Here is a 14284-nt window from a genome sequence, read left to right on the forward strand (position 1 = left end):
CTTCCTTTGAAGCTGTGTTTGTATAGTATAACTGTCTAACCCCAACCATAGTTAATGTGTTAACACCCACAATCTACAGGTACAGTAACTGCTTTGTGTATTCACACCTTATTAGAAATTCTGTTTTGGGAGTGCAGTCATTTCTAAACTAGCGCAACAAGTTTGAATGAGTTTTTCGAGATCCCATATGTTCCAGCTGTTGGAAACTGTATACAGGGTATATAAGCAGAAGCATCTCTGCTACAGTCCCCTGGCACCCTTTAAGAACCTATCTTAAAGGGGTTGTTCGGGGAGTATTAATTTAATTTCCTGGGGATGCTGATGATGGATCCAGGGGACTGAACGCTGCCTCTAATCACATGACCCAGGGATTGGGACATCGCCAAAACTCGGGGTCCATTGTCAGCATCCCTGGGACCTGGTAATTAAAGTAATATACCCTGGACAACACCTTTAACTGCTCAACTTTCTGAAATATACTACAGCTACAAAGATTCTCTTTTTAAGGGCTAATTCACTCGGCAGTGCTTCACCTCTGTGTGCTGTCTTATTCTGCATAGACTAAACTTTGACAGAACCTGGACTTTTTGTTAAAAAATGGGTCGTACACACGTGTGATATTATGGTCTGTTTTTTCAGCTGTGCAAATAATCCCTATATGTAGCTGTGCATGGGCTAATATGTACAGTTCCATTTCTTTTTTTTTAATAAAAAAAAAAAGAAAAGCAAAGACGTTAAACTAAATTCAAAGGTCTTGTTCCCATTTTATAAGTTGATGCCATATTGTTTGGATTTTTTTTTTGTTGGGTGGGGGTCTAGTCACTGAGACGTCTACTGAATTTGATAATGAAGTGGCCTCTAAGCTGATTTGTTACTAAATCCTTTTTAAGTTTTCACTTTGTGCCCAGTGCGTCACGTCACCTGCTATGCAGGGAAACGCAGTGTGACCCCATTTAACTAAAAAGCACAACTGCAGCTCCCTGAACTCCCATTACCATGCGGGTATAACTTATAAGGGACACAACACTAAATCAGCTTTGTGACTTTTTCAGTATCAGCGGGATACTGAACTCTAGGACTTCAACCGACTGTAATAACTTAGCAATATGCCATCACATTAAAGTTTATACAGTAAGATGTGACACTTAGCTGATCAATGCAGGAAAGCAATTAAAGTACCTTGTGGAAATAAATCTCCATGATTTTTTATAAAGATGTGGCCTGCTTTTCTTTTGTTCTTACCCTCATCAAATTGAGCTTTTATGTTTATGTAATGAAGTGATTTTCTATATCCATTTTCATTTCATTGCAGCTACTATTTTGTCCTGTGGATGGATTATTTATCTAACTTATTACAATTCCCGCAATGTTGGACTTATTTTAACGCTGGTATTAAATAGATTATACAAAGATGGATACATTCATATTGGTGAGTACTCCGTAGAATCTTTGTGTTTGCGTTTGACTTAAAACCTATTTCGAAACTCTCTATGTCTTTTCCCATCAGAATAGTGCATTTACTCTAAAAAGGAAGTTGTGGGGTATTGCTGATTCTGCAGAGATGCTTTGTACTAGTTTAATGCTTTATCATATGATGCGTGAACATGATTTGTGTTTACAGTGTTTATAACTATTCTTTATTATTCAGTGTGTGACAAGTCCTTTTTACAAGTATGTTGTAGCAGATTTATTAAGACTTGTTTTAGCACACCAGTATTAAAAAGGGCCCCAACTAGTGCAAGGTGCACCTGAATTATCAAGACGTTCCGACCTCTTAATAAATCAGGTATCTGTCTGTGCACCTAAATTGAAGGTCTACAGCAGTCAAGATCTGCTACAACTCGCGCCCTAAAATTGGCTTGAGTCATAATAAATATGCAACACATTCTGCTCTGCCGTCACAGAATGTGGTGAGCAAGGTGCAGAACGGGGCACATGACGCAGGAAATGGACAGTCTGTGATATTGATAGTATAACCTTATAGAGAAGGCCTTTTAATATTCTTGGTAATTATTTGTTTTGCAATATTTTGTGATTATTTATTTATTTTTGCTCCCTTATTTCTTTATAGGATCGTTTTCTTTCTCCGTCCTTTCTGGAAAGATTATGCTACGTGAAATCTACTACATCACAGAGGACATGTCGATTAGGTACATTTTCAGCCTTTCTTTAGTTATAGATGAGAGTTTTGTCTAGATAGCAGTGGACAGTTCTATAAACTGCTGACAGGAAAAAAGCCCCAGAATTCTGCAGGGTTTGCACAGTTAAAATAATGAGTCCTTGCAAACAAAATGCTGATGACATTATTATCTTTATATGTATTTGCATTGGCAGTTTTACAGTTACACAAAACATAGATCTTTCCTACAGTGACACAAGCTATAGGAAAATGTAGTTACATCAACAGTCTTATCTTTTTATATAGATTTTATCACACTGTGTAATTCTGGCTAACTATACAAATGCTATCATATATAGATTTTCAGTTATTTGCCATTTTCTTACCTATTCATGCCCAAAGTGAAGATTCTTCTGGGTCCTGTTTAGACTCTTTATAATTTGTCTTCCCTCACTGAGTAGGTTGATGTAGCGATAAAAGTAGGTTAAGTATAAAACTGTTAAATGATTGTCTGGTGATCCATTGTTACCCCAGTGCGGTCATATACATTTTACATATTGGCCACTGATCGTTTATATTGGCCATGCCTTTTATGTGTCAGGTCCTGAAGGAGAATTAGTTGTTCTAGGAACGTTCTTTCATGAAAAGATTGTTTGCAAACTAGCAATTGCTACAAATAGTTTTTTTTTAAAAAAGGGTTTCTAGAATCTCAGTGAACAGTCCTTTAAAGTGTTTGTGTAGGAGTATGCTACTGATAACCTACTCTTAGGATTGCTGATAGACAGCAGTTTGGTAGGGGGTTCCTCTCCTGACCCCCTTACCAATGGCTGCAGTGTACTGAAAGCTACTACAAGCTCAGCGTTGTTGACATCAATCCCACTGCAATTTTTTTTATTTGTTTCACTTGAATTGGAGCAAATAGTAAAAAACCCACTAGATTTTGGAGATGTAAAGAACTTTTAACCCTTTTACCCAATGATGTCATTTTATATAGTATTATATTTTTAAGAATTGCTGTGCGTTTCCCTTTCTTTTTCAATCACAATTCTTTACTTGCATTTTCTTTTAAAACATTGCATGAAGGGTCCCAAGACCTGGCCAATGTAGCACTATGTTAGATTGATAAGGTGGGGGGGGGGGAGAAGGAAGTAGCTTACACCCCTCTATTCTTTTACACTTGTATACTTGGCCAAAGCAAAAGTTATGTGTATTGACACCACAACAGTATGAAGGGTTTCTAGGATGATAATCCGGGTGCTGTGATCCTTGGGATCCTGCCACAGGCTCGTCCAGGCCAGAATAACCTAAAGCGTCTTGTGATATTAGGAAGTTGCATCGGAAAAGACAGACATAGTTGAGCTTTTGATAATGTGCTAGGTTCTTTTTCTATTTTGTAATATATTTTATGAATCTGGCTTTAGTTTCTGTTTGTTTTGTGAAAAATGCCCTGCCGACCAAAGGGTTACTAAACAGCCATCGCTGCCACAATTCCTTTTCATTTATGGTATTTTATCACTAGTTTTTGATCATTACTAGAATTATTAGTTCTTTAGCTAATCAGTTTTGGTGCTCTACAAATATGTTTGTGTAGATGGTGCCATAGAATAATCTTGACTTTGTTTTCAGTCTATTCTGTATGGCAAATATATGGATGTTATTGCGACCCCGTATGTATATTCACTCTTTTAGTTTTAAAACAAGTACCATTTTACAGAGGACTTTGATATCTTGTTTCATAATACAATAAATGATAATGTTTTGTACCTTGGCGTAAAGCCAAACTGTTGCAGATTAATTGTTGTCTGTCTTTTCTCTTGAGTTTGCTGGAGTGTGTTTTTGTATTATAAGAGACATTTTAACATTTCTATTAGTTGAGTGGTGGAACTGAGGCTGTAATTGTACATAGTTGTGTATATTTTTTGTCTTTTTGATACTGAGCTACATAGGCAGGGTGCCCATTTCTGCTTAGTTTAATCATATAATCATGAGGTCATATAATCTTATTGTCCTGCTGGTTAAGCTCCACAGTACATTGCCTTGTGCTGAAGGTCTTGTCTTATTTAATATTCTCAGATATTAACTACTTGCTGCTACAATTAAAATATGAGATGAATTGTAATAAAACAATTTGTCCTTCCTTATTACATTTCAGAATACAGGATGGATTTATTATATTTCGATGGTGGAAAATGTATAACCCAAAACAAAAACAACATGGTAAGTATACATCTTGATTTTGTACTACTCCGAAAACCCTTTAGTGGTCTTCTAGTATATGGGTAACTAACGAAATAAAAAATGTTCCTAGCTGAAAAATTCTGATTCAGGATTTTGAAGCAGAATTTTTTGAGGCTGAAAAATTGAGCTTCAGAAAATTGTAACTTATTTTTCTGCTTTCCAAATTCTGTGTCAAAATCCGGTGGAATATACTTGTAGTTTGAGCTTGATTGTTAGGCTAGGTTCACACACAGGAGTCTGCCACGGATTTGGGATCTGATTCTGCAATGGGGGGAAGAAATTTGCAGTAGAACATGGAAAAAAATCATGTCCAGCTCGATCTTGCCGTGGATTCCGCAGCTCGTGAGTCCCTGCTGATTAGGCTCATTCAACTGGGCATAATCAACAGAGGAAAGCTGCAACAAAATGCCCTGCCAACAGCAGAAAATGAAGAGGAAATGTTCACTTGGCGCTTTTTGCTGACACTTTTTATTTATATATATATATATATATATATATATATATATATATATATATATATATATTTATATTTATATATATATATATGATGTGGATTGTGTGGCTTTTTTTTGTCATGGGTTTTTACCCTTTTTTTTTTTTTTTTTGCTCCAGCACACTGTATGGACTTGGAAACAGTTTAAAAAAAAACAAAATCTAGTGTCAAAAAACACATTAAAGGCATATTCCCATAACTCTTGTTCTGCAGCCTGCAGGGCTTTGTGCTCTCTTCACTTCCTGGACTTCTCGGCACATTGGTGGGCGGGGTTTCACTTGCTCTGCTATCTGCTATGTTTGCAGTCAGTAATGAGGGATTGGTTGTAAATGCATTACCAGAGTATAAAGCTGATGTGGAAACTGATGTAGCAGAGCTGGATTTGAATCAGCTTGCATTACATACAGAGGTAATGGACTCCTTATCTCAGCCCTTATGAGCCAAATTCAGTTACACCGGCTAATAAGTGGAAAAGCTGAAGATAGACGGCACAGCAATCCCGTAACTCTCACCTCCCCCCTCCCCTATCTGAGAGCTCCTCCCTCCCCCCCTGAGAGCAGGCAGCTAGTCACTTGGGAAATGAGCAGATAAGCCCAGTGGCCATAGAAACACAGTGTCAACAATGAAGTGAATAAATTAAGATAGCGGCCAAACAAAGCAGTTTTGATAAAGCAATGTATTTGGGAAAAGTTTTAAATCCACATAAACTAGCAGTATAGATAGGATGCTTTTCATGGGACAACCCCTTTAAAAAAAAGTGTCACGTTTTTTTCCACCTCCCACTGATTTCAATGGGTTTTTCAAGGTGGAATTGACCTGAAGATAGGTCATGTTGTTTCTTTTTTTCCTCTAGCTGATTTTTTCAAAAAAATCTGCTCCTGACTCCTATTGAAATAAAAGTGAGATGTTTTTGAAGCAGATTTTGAGGTGGATTGCAAAAAACTGTGTGAGCTCACACAAATCTGCTAGAGGAAAAATCAGCATCTGACTCCCATTGAATGAATGGATGCTGGTTTCAGGCAGAATTTGAAGCTTATTTTGAGTCAGAATTTGCCTCAAATTCAGTGCCAAATTCCTCAGTGTGGGCATACCCCAATAATGTAATTGTGTTGCCGACTGGTATATAACGCACCATGAAACCCTAATAAATAGCAGCTTTGTAAGTGGATGGCATAAAGGCAAATACAGACTTCTCAGGTATGACTTCTTGTTCACAGCTGCTGTGAGAATAGCAAGAAAAGCAGCAGCTGTTATAGGATATAACAAGTAGAACCACAATTACCCCTGTCCCACAGGCCCCGATGCCTTGGGGTAACCCTGGACTCCGACCTATCCTTCAAGCCACATATTCAAGCACTCAACACCTCCTGCCGCCTCCAGCTCAAGAACATCCACCGAATCCGCCCCTTCCTCACCCAGGAAACTACCAAGATGCTCGTCCAGGCCCTCATAATCTCCCGCCTAGACTACTGCAACACCCTTCTCCATGGACTCCCAGCTAACACCCTCGCCCCCCTCCAGTCCACCCTAAACTGCGCTGCTCGCTTAATCCACCTCACCCCCCGATCTTCATCGGCTGCTCCCCTCTGCCAGTCCCTCCACTGGCTACCAATAGCCCAGCGAATTGAGTTCAAGCTACTAACGCTAACCTACAAAGCCATCCACAACCTGGCTCCCCCATATATCTCTGACCTAATCTCTCGCTACCTGCCCACATGTAACCTCAGATCCTCCAATGACCTCCTACTCCGCTCTGCCCTCATCCGCTCCTCACACAACCGTCTCCAAGATTTCTCTCGTGCATCCCCCATACTCTGGAACTCCTTACCACGACACATAAGACTGTGACCCCCATAATCACAGGATTCAAGAAGGCCCTGAAGACTCACCTATTCAGGAAGGCCTACAACCTCCAATAACACTAACACCGCACCGCCATCTGTACAGTCTCCCCCCTCTCCTTCTGTCTCTACCCCCTTCCCTCATAGACTGTAAGCCCTCGCGGGCAGGGCCCTCTACCCCACTGTACCAGTCAGTCATTGTCAGTATTATATCTACCTGTATATTCTGTGTACTGTATGTAACCCCCAAATGTAAAGCACCATGGAATTAATGGTGCTATATAAATAAATAATAATAATATAATATGTATACACCCAGATTCATGATACTGTTTCACTTCCTCAGTGGAGGTGTTCTCAAACGTTAATACTGTATACATAGAAAAGATGTATTCACATGTAGGAAACATGCTCAAAAGTTACGCTGGGTTCACACTAGTGTTCGGTGTCCGTACTCCATTTTCCATCTTCTGCCAACAGAAGACGGAAACCTGTCAGACCGGGTCTGACTGTGAGCGCCAGTGAGCATTTTATGCTCTCTGCGGCGAAACTGTTTTCTTTTTTAAACCGGACACAAAGTCCTGCATGTCCGACTCTGTGTCCAGTTAAAACAAAAAAAAAAAACTGTTTTGCCACGGAGAGCATAAAACGCTCACCAGCGCTCATGGCTGGACAGTTTTCAAACCCATTCAAATGAATGGGCTTGAAAAATGCCTGCTGGTTTCCATCTCCTGCCCAGTTGTCTCCTGCCCAGAGACCGGGCGCAGATGTGAACGAGCCCTTACTGATCCGGTGAAGATAAAAATCACTTAGATCCAAATAATTTTTCGTAAACACTAAACTGTTCTTTTTTTTTTTTTTTTTTTTTTTTTTGTCTTGACTGGGTGTGATTTGTGAGCAAATCTCTTAATTGAGACCTTCCGTATATACCTTGTTAACACTGATGCACATTGCTTGAGAATGTATTCTTTGTGAGGGTGAAGCATTGCTGCGAACCTGGGTGAATACATTTTCTACGCATCATGTACTCCGACTCCAAGTTATAATAGTATTTGAAATTAATTTGATGAATTCAAGTAATTGTAAATTCTAAACCATTTAAAGACATTTTTACATCAGAACTATTACAGAAAAAAATGTAAAATGAAAGGCTATGGACACATTTTGATGTGTTTTTTTTTTTTTTTTTTTTTATAATATAGATGCATTGTTGCATTGTACTTACTTTAAGATAGGAAAAAACATTTTTCCCTTTAAAGATTTTCAACCATTTTTACTTAGTAACCTGCATATTTTTTCTTACAAAGTAGCTGTGTTATGAATTGGTCTGTAGCCTTTATCCCTACTTTCCTGAGAGCTCATTTAAGCTGAGTTGTTAGCAATTTCAGCGGAAATCCTCTTAAAGATAACATGTCACCAGAAAATGACCTATTTTTTTTTTTTTATTACCTGAAAAATTGACCAATATTTTATGTTAAACATATCTTAAAGAATGTTTGGTGATGTTATCACTTTTAATGTCATTATCAATATTTTGAAAAACGTTTAAATACAGCAATATTCACTCTAGCCACTAAACCTACAAATAAACTGACGCTGCAGGGGATTTCTTTGCAGCAGTCATTTACATCACAGATAACCTCTACAAATAACACCATTGGTCCATCATTATACCCACTACTGACAATTGATTATGTCTCAGCTTATCTGTTTTCCTTCCAGGCACAGATCATGCCTAGAAAGATCTCATTGAGTCTACTCCAGTCTGTCTTGGTGGGTGGTACTTACTCATTGATTGACAACTACCTTGCTGTCAGTCATTGAGTCGGACTGATATCCTCATCTTCCTTCATTACAATGTTAGAATAAAATGACAAGCTCTCCATAGGTGTCTCAGTAAGGCTAGGTTCACATATGTGTTGGAGTCTCCGTACAAGACTCTACAGCAGATACTGCTTAAAATCAGCGGAGAGAAAAGTCCTGCAAGGAGGACTTTTCTCTCTGCCAGCTTCAATATGAAACCGTACAGGGACCCGACAGTGTCTCTGTCATTTGGGTCGCCATGCAGACCTGAACGTCTGAGACCCGAGCACTAGTGTGAAAGCATCTATCTCTGCATGTGAACTAATCTATTTTAGTCTGTTTTTTGATTCTGCATGCTTCATCTGGCAAGATGGGCATAGCTTCTGCTTTTTTCAGGTGCTTTCACAAAGTCTTAATACTGACATTTCCTTTTCCTCAATTTTACATCATTCTGAAATGTGTGTCTTCTTTGTAAATTAACATTTAAAATAATAAAAATAATGATGATATACTAATAAAAATAACTGTAAAACAGCATTTTTGATGTTTTGTATGTGCTTCTGCTATGTCATGCTTTTGAAAGACGCTTTTTACAGACAAAGTTCTAGCGTGCAATCTTATTAGTTGTGGCTTAGGCAAAGGATTTATTGTTACAATACTGATACAGAATATACAGAATTTCCTTCTCACTCTACACGTTATCCATAGGCCACATAAAGCATGGATGCCGCAGTTGTGAGCAAATATTATGCAGGAACCTGAGTTTTTAATGTTTGTGATGTTTTATTTTTCTGGTTTTATATTAAACACCATTTCAAAACCTGAGCATTGTGAACAATACATTTCTTTGCTCATTGCAATTTGATTGAGAGTAAATCAAAGCAGTATTTTTTTTTCTTTTTGCTGCACAATGTTTGTTTAAAACCGTTATTAAAAAAAAAAGTTATTGTGTTGCCAAAGAAGTATTTTTCAGATGGTCCTACTTAGTTTGCTTCTTGTTTCCCCATTCTCATCATGACAATTTTCAGGTTTATAATGTACAGTACGTTCCCCAAAAGTCCTGTAGATTTCGTGTAAGCAATGACTAGCCATCATAAAACCAATCCTTTCCCAAAATGTAGTTGGCACAGTCATTGGCTCATTTGACGACTAGGAATCTGGAACTCAATTGTTGCTATAGACGATAAACAGATATACACTCACCGGCCACTTTATTAGGTACACCTGTCTAACTGCTCGTTAACACTTAATTTCTAATCAGCCAATCACATGGCGGCAACTCAGTGCATTTAGGCATGTAGACATGGTCAAGACAATCTCCTGCAGTTCAAACCGAGCATCAGTATGGGGAAGAAAGGTGATTTGAGTGCCTTTGAACGTGGCATGGTTGTTGGTGCCAGAAGGGCTGGTCTGAGTATTTCAGAAACTGCTGATGTACTGGGATTTTCACGCACAACCATCTCTAGGGTTTACAGAGAATGGTCCGAAAAAGAAAAAACATCCAGTGAGCGGCAGTTCTGTGGGCGGAAATGCGTTGTTGATGCCAGAGGTCAGAGGAGAATGGCCAGACTGGTTCGAGCTGATAGAAAGGCAACAGTGACTCAAATAGCCACCCGTTACAACCAAGGTAGCCAGAAGAGCATCTCTGAACGCACAGTACGTCCAACTTTGAGGCAGATGGGCTACAGCAACAGAAGACCACACCGGGTGCCACTCCTTTCAGCTAAGAACAGGAAACTGAGGCTACAATTTGCACAAGCTCATCGAAATTGGACAATTGAAGATTGGAAAAACGTTGCCTGGTCTGATGAGTCTCGATTTCTGCTGTGACATTCGGATGGTAGGGTCAGAATTTGGCGTCAACAACATGAAAGCATGGATCCATCCTGCCTTGTATCAACGGTTCAGGCTGGTGGTGGTGGTGTCATGGTGTGGGGAATATTTTCTTGGCACTCTTTGGGCCCCTTGGTACCAATTGAGCATCGTTGCAACGCCAAAGCCTACCTGAGTATTGTTGCTGACCATGTCCATCCCTTTATGACCACAATGTACCCAACATCTGATGGCTACTTTCAGCAGGATAATGCGCCATGTCATAAAGCTGGAATCATCTCAGACTGGTTTCTTGAACATGACAATGAGTTCACTGTACTCCAATGGCCTCCACAGTCACCAGATCTCAATCCAATAGAGCATCTTTGGGATGTGGTGGAACGGGAGATTCGCATCATGGATGTGCAGCCGACAAATCTGCGGCAACTGTGTGATGCCATCATGTCAATATGGACCAAAATCTCTGAGGAATGCTTCCAGCACCTTGTTGAATCTATGCCACGAAGAATTGAGGCAGTTCTGAAGGCAAAAGGGGGTCCAACCCGTTACTAGCATGGTGTACCTAATAAAGTGGCCGGTGAGTGTACATTCAGCTGAACTGCTTGGTTGTAGGTGCGGATACACACGAGGCTTCTCAGGTAGTAAAAAGACTTGTAGTAGAAATACCAAGTCCTACCTCATACCCCAAAGCCTAACTGCAGTGACAGCATTACACTGGGAAATAGAGAATAATACTGTAAGTTAAGTTTCTGTTGCCATACATTCTGACTTGGTGCACAGATACCTTTTTAACCATCAGTGAATTTTTCTTTGCCTCCTGGAAATCCATTTGAAAAGTATCAGTCTAAAGCCCACGTCTGGTTAGCTCACAGAGCACTGTCTAGATTGGATCCAATTGTGTTCACTTCTCAGCTGTAGGAATCATTATTCCATATGTAGCAGAAATAACCTAATGTAGATTTCATTGCAAATCTGTGGCTATGACAAAATATCTGTATTTGTCCCATTTAGCAAATTTAGAATACTCTGATAACATCACCTTTATGAGCATCATTTTCTGACCAATTGGCAGACTGAGTAGATCAATCACTCTCTGGAACTATTTTGCCCTCTTATATCAAAGGGCACCAAAATAACTGACCTGACCGTCCTCTTAGCTTCAGGAAAGTCCCCAATCAAGACGGTTCTTGGCCTCAAGCATGGTCTTCCTTTTTATTTTGTCCGATTCGTCTATTCTACCTGTAGTCAATACCTATTAGATCTAAGTTCCAAGTCAGGATTTAAAAAAAAAAAAAAAAAAAGGAAAAAGTTAAGTCATTGGTCAAGGGTTTGCTATTCAAGACCTATGATTAGGATAGGTCATCAGTATTATATTGGTAGGGGTCTGACACCCAGAACTACCACTGATTAGCTGTTCCCAGCAGCAGCCAGTGCTCCGCTGTAGGGAGAACAGAGCCAGGAGCATATAACTCTGTTCTTTGCTTCTGTCTGTGTAGTGTTCATTCTGAGTTATTGGGTGACCGCCGTCAATCTGATATTGATGACCTATTCTAAAGATGGAGTCCCTGGAGAAAAATAATCAGCGGATCCTCTAGTGTTTACATGTAGGAGTTTGGTGCTGATTTTGAGGCCACATTCCACCTTGAATCTTTCTCCCAGTGTATTAAAAGGGAGACAAAGATCAAAGCAGGATTCTTAAAAAACGTGTGCTGCTAAATTTTGCTGGGGGAGATCCGCAGCTTTAGACATTCAGCTGAACAGCCCCATGTATTTGTAGCTGATAAGCGAGTGAAAACGAAAACTCTGGTTTGGCTTTTTGCTGCAGAAAACCAGAAACAAAAGAAAATGGAGAGGAATCTGAGGCATCTACTTTAAATCCTCTTCATTTTCTGTCAACTGAACAGGCCTCAAGACTACACACCTCACTTTAGCCATTGTCTGACCAGATGGTTCATCTGCCTAACAAGGGACTCTTAGCTCTGTAATAGCAAAACCACCATCATTTTAGGTCCAGAATTTGGACCTAAAAATGAACTAATTCCCATATTTTGCAGTTTCCCTTATACGAAGCATAGCTAGTTAGCTGATTATTACAGAGGGCTTAATGTGCGTCTGTGTCAGCTCAGAACTGCCTATTTGACTTGAAGCATTTTGTTTTATGTTATTAAATACTAAAGATTGCAAGTTAAATGCAACCTGTCTGATTTGTCTTACATAATTTAGGATTACTCTCTTAATGAGGCCTAATGGCTACCCAGGAGGATTAAATCATAGAGAAAAAAACTCAATCATCTTCTTGTTAGCGATCGCTTGACAGTGTCCCTTGTGGACCGTGGTCTGCTTTAATTTTCCATGTATAATTGATCAGAGTCTCTTGGAGGAGCGACTCCTAATTAATAGCCCAACTTTCTGTTCATCTCCTTCATTAAGTGCTTTACTTTTCACTTTCACTGTATTGTGGGAACTGGCGCTGTATACAATATTAAATCAATAGAAGTAACGATTACCCACTTTTCACGTACTAACTTTTATGATCTTAAAACAACATAAAACAGTCATGTAAACAGTACAATCTGGCTGAGATTTGGTTCATTGCTGTATGTATTTGTTTTGTTTTCCATGATTGTTAATTTGTTCTTTGGTTTATTCTTCATTGCTTACAAGGCCCATACATTTTGTGGTGGCTATGCCTAGTAATGGAGCTGTTTTTGATGCTCAGGCGGATGGGACTGAGCTGCAATATTAGACTTAACCAACACAAAATGTACAGATCTATCCCTAGTAAATAATAAAGGGGACTTCTACTTGCTGGAGGCCTTGACCCCCTACACAGATGATAGGTGATAGTGCTGGAAGATGCTGCTATTTTCAATTGTACCAGTATATGGGGCGGCTACTACTAAAGGTGGCAGTCACTTCTAAGTCACTGATGGAATGTAAAGTGATCTTTAGCTTCACTGATGGAACAAATGAAATTGAATTGTTTACAGTGGAGAACCAGCTTTTTCAGGCTTAGAGTATTTATAAACTGCATTGTCATGCTTGTTTTTTCCTTTTTAGATCCCAAAGCAGAAACCAGGCTGTACATCACAGTGAATGATTTTGAGTTCCATGTTTACAATCGCTCCCATTTGTATGGACACCTCCAGGAAGTTTTTGGCTTAGACCCAACTATATTTCCTCCCAGGAAGGATGATGATAAAGTTCGTGAGAATGGAAAGCAAAAAGCACAGTCTGTCCTTGAAAGGTATTCTGGTTTGTTAAAGTATAATAGTAAAATGCATATTTTCAAGCAATACTTTAGTTTTGCTCTTTCTGATTTGTTCTGACTTGTGTTTCCTTTTTCTTATTACTGATAAATAGACTTGCACATTCTCAGTCAGCACTCTCTATTGGTGTGCATACTTGAGGCACTGACATCCTAATTACACCATGGAAGTTAGATTTGCATATTCTTCCCATGTTCCTTTGCACAGTGGAGCGCTCATGGCTTAATAAGACTCCACACACCTTAATGGTGGTTCTCTCCTTATGGAATGACTATATCCCCTCAATCCTGTCTAAGCCTCTCGCCTCTACCAGATCAGTCCTCTCTGCGCCAAGATGATGAGATGCAAGTACATCGAAACGGCTGCCCTTGGCTGAGAAGACTGTATCTGGTATATTCCCAGCATCATTGCAAACAAAGGCCTCTGAGAAGGTCGACATGATGTTAAAGGGAGCGCCCTCTATAGGTTTGTTTGACTGAGACTCTGTCTTCCTAATTACATCATGGAAGACAGACTTGCACATTCTCAGTCAGCGCCCTCTATTGGTGTGCATACTTGAGGCACTGGCATCCTAATTACACCATGGAAGTCAGATTTGCATATTTTACCCATGTTCCTTTGCTCCAGCATCAATACTGTGACAAGTGCAATTCTTCCCCTCAGACAAACCTTTTGATCATTGCTAAAA

At 39.5% G+C, this 14284-nt stretch overlaps 1 protein-coding gene across 9 annotated transcripts in view; it reads left to right on the plus strand.

The window, feature by feature from the left end:
* Positions 1–14284, plus strand: part of BLTP1 (bridge-like lipid transfer protein family member 1) — a 204638-nt gene that overhangs the window by 26634 nt on the left and 163720 nt on the right. For all 9 annotated transcript variants that reach the window (XM_075287049.1, XM_075286973.1, XM_075286984.1 and 6 more), the window contains exons 3-6: positions 1313–1429; positions 2072–2150; positions 4272–4336; positions 13388–13574. In XM_075287049.1, the coding sequence (XP_075143150.1) occupies positions 1313–1429; positions 2072–2150; positions 4272–4336; positions 13388–13574 (448 nt within the window). The remainder of the gene's footprint in view (positions 1–1312; positions 1430–2071; positions 2151–4271; positions 4337–13387; positions 13575–14284) is intronic.

Source organism: Leptodactylus fuscus, chromosome 1, assembly GCF_031893055.1.
Source record: "Leptodactylus fuscus isolate aLepFus1 chromosome 1, aLepFus1.hap2, whole genome shotgun sequence".
Classification (NCBI taxonomy): domain Eukaryota; kingdom Metazoa; phylum Chordata; class Amphibia; order Anura; family Leptodactylidae; genus Leptodactylus; species Leptodactylus fuscus.